The sequence below is a fragment of the Elephantulus edwardii genome, unplaced genomic scaffold (genome assembly GCF_000299155.1).
Source record: "Elephantulus edwardii isolate Elephantulus edwardi_28Jun2011 unplaced genomic scaffold, EleEdw1.0 scaffold00217, whole genome shotgun sequence".
NCBI classification, from domain to species: domain Eukaryota; kingdom Metazoa; phylum Chordata; class Mammalia; order Macroscelidea; family Macroscelididae; genus Elephantulus; species Elephantulus edwardii.
The window spans coordinates 508,808-513,724 of record NW_006399967.1 but is presented as its reverse complement, the minus strand read 5'-3'; the positions used below and the strand labels follow the sequence as shown (position 1 = coordinate 513,724).

At 57.3% G+C, this 4,917-nt stretch overlaps 1 protein-coding gene across 3 annotated transcripts in view; it reads left to right on the top strand.

Moving 5' to 3' along the window:
• The first annotated feature begins 451 nt into the window (after positions 1-451).
• Positions 452-4,917, top strand: part of FZR1 (fizzy/cell division cycle 20 related 1 (Drosophila)) — a 19,748-nt gene continuing 15,282 nt past the window's right edge. For 2 of the 3 annotated variants that reach the window (XM_006897899.1, XM_006897898.1), the window contains exons 1-6: positions 452-520; positions 1,211-1,336; positions 1,412-1,475; positions 1,616-1,743; positions 1,823-1,905; positions 2,416-2,599. In XM_006897899.1, coding sequence (XP_006897961.1) covers positions 452-520; positions 1,211-1,336; positions 1,412-1,475; positions 1,616-1,743; positions 1,823-1,905; positions 2,416-2,599 — 654 coding nt within the window. The remainder of the gene's footprint in view (positions 521-1,210; positions 1,337-1,411; positions 1,476-1,615; positions 1,744-1,822; positions 1,906-2,415; positions 2,600-4,917) is intronic. The other variant, XM_006897900.1, reaches the window with a different exon arrangement.

Sequence of the window (4,917 nt, the reverse complement as noted above, 5' to 3'; positions counted from 1 at the left end):
GTGGTGATGGGACCATGAGCTCTGGGTCAGGTGCGCGCGATGACGGGGCTACAGGCTGCAGGTTGGGTGCACGTGGTGACGGGGCTGGGGGCTGCAGTTGGGGGTGAGTGGTGATGGGGCCACAGGTTCTGGGTCAGGTGTGTGTGGTGAAAAGGAGGCTTTTGCTACATCCCTTGGGATCCAGAGACCTCCCACACACCGAGAGCTGCTTCCAGGGGAGGCAGGGAGGGTCTGCCTGTGGTGTCCACACTGTAAACACGTGTGATGTTAGACACGAGGTTTGTCCCGGGGAGGTTCCACAGAGCGGGTGGAATGAGTGGCCGATGCTGTGTCAAATGAGCCTTTGTTCTTGTGCGCAGGTGGCCTGGCCTCGTGGCTTCAGTGGGTGACCAGCAGACGGGGGCCCCCGGGCCCTTTGTCCGGCACAGCCGTGTGCTGCCCACCCACCATCATGGACCAGGACTACGAGCGGCGTCTGCTGCGACAGATCATCATTCAGAATGAGAACACCATGCCGGGCGTGAGTGCTGCGCCCCAGCACCTGCTGCGGGCTGGGGAGGGCAAACCCCACGGGCGGCCAGTGCTCAGAGGACGCTCACTGGGGCCCTGGGCACTGCCCCCATTTTATCGGGGGGGTCTCTGGACAGCACCCTTCATGTTCCCGATGGGGCCCAGAGTCATGGCCAAGCTGGGGTTCAGACGTGCCCTGGCCTTGCATGGGGGTTCAGGGTGAGGTGGAGCTAGAAGATAAAACAGGCTGAACAGTCGTGGGGTCAGGGAAGGAGGGCCAGGTGGTCTGGGGGTGGATTAGGAGCCGCAGCAGGGGCAGGGATGGGGTGGGACGGGAGACTTGGGACTCCAGGTGAGGTGGGCCGGGTGGCGGTGGGGTCAGGTGACCCAGGGGTCAGGGGGGAGGTGCGTCACACAGCCAAGGGTCAAGGATGAGGTGGGTTGGATGGCCCAGCAGGCAGGGGTGAGGTGGGTTGGACAGCCCAGGGGTTAGGATGAGGGGGTCAGATAGCCGGGGGCCCGGGAAAGGTGAGTCAGACAGCCCAGTGATGAGTAGTGATGTGGTCCGACAAGCAGGGGTCGGGGGTCAGGTGGGTCCGACAAGCAGGGGTCGGGGGTCAGGTGGCCAGTGAGATGAGTTGGACCTGGTGGGCTGACGTCTGGGCGAGTGAGCAGCCCACACACACGCTCTGCCCTGCAGGTGGCGGAGATACGGCGCACGCTGACCCCTGCCAACTCGCCTGTGTCCTCTCCCAGCAAGCACGGAGACCGCTTCATCCCCTCAAGGGCCGGGGCCAACTGGAGCGTCAACTTCCATAGGATCAATGTAAGGACCAGGAGGGGAGGGAGCATTCAGCTGAGAGGTGGGGACGACTGACACCCTCCTCTTCCTCATGTGCAGGAAAACGAGAAGTCACCGAGCCAGAACCGGAAGGCCAAGGACGCCACCTCGGACAACGGCAAAGGTGGGGCTCCTGGGCTCCTTGAACCGAATCCTATCCATGTGGCTCCCGTGAGCGCCAGCCCCCCTCCCTGGGGCTCCCGTGGGCCCCAACCTGGCCCTGAGGCCCCGTCCACCCCTGACTGCTCGCCCGTCCACCTGCAGATGGACTGGCCTACTCAGCCCTGCTGAAGAACGAGCTCCTGGGGGCCGGCATCGAGAAGGTCCAGGACCCGCAGACGGAGGACCGGCGGCTGCAGCCGTCCACGCCCGAGAAGAAGAGTCTGTTCACGGTGAGGACGCGGGCAGGCAGCCCCGTGTCGCGGGCTGCGGGTGGGGACAGCCTCTCACTGCGGTCGTCTTCTCGTCCAGTATTCCCTCAGCACCAAACGCTCCAACCCAGATGACGGCAACGAGGTGTCTCCGTACTCCTTGTCCCCTGTTAGCAACAAGAGGTGAGGGCCTGAGCCTGGGGCTACCTGACAGTGATGGGGACGGGGTTCCATGGGGCTGGACGGCAGTGGGGAGTGCTGAGTTGTGGGGGGCGACCATGACATGACGGTGATGAGGGGACAGGCTTCCGTGGGGCTGGATGGCAGCGGGGAGGTGCCGGGCTTGTCAGCCTGCACGTTGGCTCTGTCCTCTGGACCCATCGGTGGCCTCTGCTGTGCTGGCCCCCCCTCCACAGGAACCATATCCAATCAGAATGCACTGGAAACCCCAGGAGGCCCGAGGACGTGCCCTCGTTAGGGACCACTGGGGTGCAGCAGAGAGCCTGGGAGAGTGGAGAGGCCCCCCCGCGACAGTCCTGAGCAGAGGGACAGGGCTGTTGTCATGGGTCACACTAGTGGTTGTGTGGGGTGGCTGCCTGAGTGTCAGGACAAGCAGAAGACCCTGGGCAGTGGCTGCAGGGCCGATGCTGCAGCCCCACAATTGGAAGTTCCCATCTCTGCATCTCCTCACAGTCAGAAGTTGCTGAGGTCGCCACGGAAACCCACTCGCAAAATCTCCAAAATCCCCTTCAAGGTCCTGGATGCCCCTGAGCTCCAGGACGACTTCTACCTGAACCTCGTGGACTGGTCTTCCCTCAATGTGCTCAGTGTGGGGCTGGGGACCTGTGTGTACCTGTGGAGTGCCTGCACCAGCCAGGTGAGCACAGGGAGGGGTCTGCGCCGGAAGGTGAGCCGGGAGTGGGGAGGAGGGCCCGCACGGCCAGGTGAGCTGGGAGTGGGGAGGAGGGCCCGCACGGCCAGGTGAGCCAGGAGTGGGGAGAGGATCTGTGCCGGCCAGGTGAGCCAGGAGTGGGGAGAGGATCTGTGCCGGCCAGGTGAGCCGGGAGTGAGGAGGAGGGCATGCACGGCCAGGTGAGCTGGGAGTGGGGAGAGGATCTGTGCCGGCCAGGTGAGCCGGGAGTGGGGAGGAGGGCCCGCACGGCCAGGTGAGCTGGGAGATGTGTTCGGTTTGTCTAGATGTGGCGGTATGTTTCTGTGGAGCAGGTATGTGTGTAAGGAGTGGTCCATTTCTGTAGGGGTGTGGGAGGCTTATGGGGTATTTGTGTAGACACATGGTGTGTGTCTGTGTGGTGGGGATGCTTCCTTCCTGTAGTCGGGGTGTTGTGTGTGGGTGTAGTGGGAGGTGGGGGTGACGTTGATGTGGACGGAGCAGTGGTTTCTGGCGGGGTGGGGTAGGTCTGACTCACTTTGTGGAGTGTGTGCATCTGAGACACGGGCGGCAGTGTATTTCTGTGGGTGTATTTATTTGGAGCTCGTTTCCGTGGACCACGTGTGGGGTAGTGCATTTCTGGGGGCCGTGTCTGGCTCATTTCCCTGGGGTAAAAAGAGCAAAGGCCACGAGGGGATGGCCATGTCTGACCTTCATGGATTCCACAAAGGGAAGCTGTTCCCGTCTGTAACACAGAACCACCTCCCATGAGGTCAGGCACGTCCCTCACGCGCCCATGCCTCTGTCTCATCTCAGCACCTGTCTTACTGCTTTACGGGGTCCAGAATCTGATGCACTAGCTCACAGACCACACGGAATCATATTGGGGAAGTCAGAGTTATAAAAGCAGCTTAATAACAGAAGACAGTGAGGACGGCCTCTGAAAAGTGCGCACAGGCGTCTTAGCCTTGAGCCTTTGAATTACAGCCCCTCCACCCTGCTTGGCCAACACACTGGGGCAAAGGCTGACACACTCTTCTCCATTTTAAACCATAAAACGTTCCCTTAAGCCTCCTGCTCTAGGTATAGGTTTCACATGAACACAATGAAGTGCTCTGGGATTCCAGTTCTTCTCAGTGTCAGCCATGAATTGTTAGGATCTGGGGCTCATACACCTTAGGATAGCCAGTAAATAGAACTTGACATTCTTCTGATAGTCTTTACTTTTAGCCAAGATCTGACATCAGCAGTGACATCACTCGTGCCATAGCTGAATCCTGCTTGAACTTCTGGCAGTTTCCTCTCTCTGTCCTGTTCTAACCATTTTTAAATGATCTTCGGCAGTATTTAGCTCACATATGATATTAATGATATTGTTCGATAGTTTCCACATTCTGTTGGATCGCTTTTCTTTGGGGTGGGAACAAATATGGGTCCCTTCAATCCATTGGCTAGACAGCTGTCCACCAGATCGCCTGGCATGGACTGGTGCATGCGCCCAGGGGTGCCTGTGTTAGTTGAAACATGTCACTTGGTATCCCACCAACTCCTGGGTCTTTATTTTTTTTCAACGCGGCTTCAGCTTCCTCCTTCCTGAGCCTCAGCTCCTCCTCACTTGACACTTCCTGAGTTTTTCATTGTCTGTCGGTTCTTTTGGGTACCGTGACTCTGTGTATTCTCTCCTTCTTTTGGCTGTTAATCGTGCTGCCTTCGTGGACAAAAAGCCAATTTCAGGTTCTATCCTGAACTACAATGTTGTGAGTGATCGGATACTATCGATACGCATACAAGAAAGACCTGTTAATATCACTCTTATTCAAATATATGATCCTGCAGCCACAGCCAATGGGGAGGATAGTGACATTTTTCACCAAATCTTGCAGTATGACATTGACCAAACAATGCAGTCAAGATGCGTTAATGATAAATGGTGACTGGGATGCAGACGTTGGAAACGATGGAGAAGGGATGGTGGTTGGAAAATACAGACTTGGTGACAGAAATGAGGCTTAGAATTAGAATGATGGAACTTTGTGTTTTCAATGACTTACTCATTGCAAATACCTTTTTTAAAAAACATAAATGGCAATTTGACACATAGACCTCACCTGATAGACTGCATAGGAATCAGACTGACTACATCTGTGGAAGGAATCGTTGGAGAAGCTCGACATCAGCAGTCAAAAGTAGATCAGGCAGGGGCAGGCCGTTGAACAGACCTCAGTTACTCATGGGTGAGTTCAGATTAAGGCCAAGGGAAGTTAAAACAAGTCCACATGAAATAGAATCCTGAGTCTATTCCACCT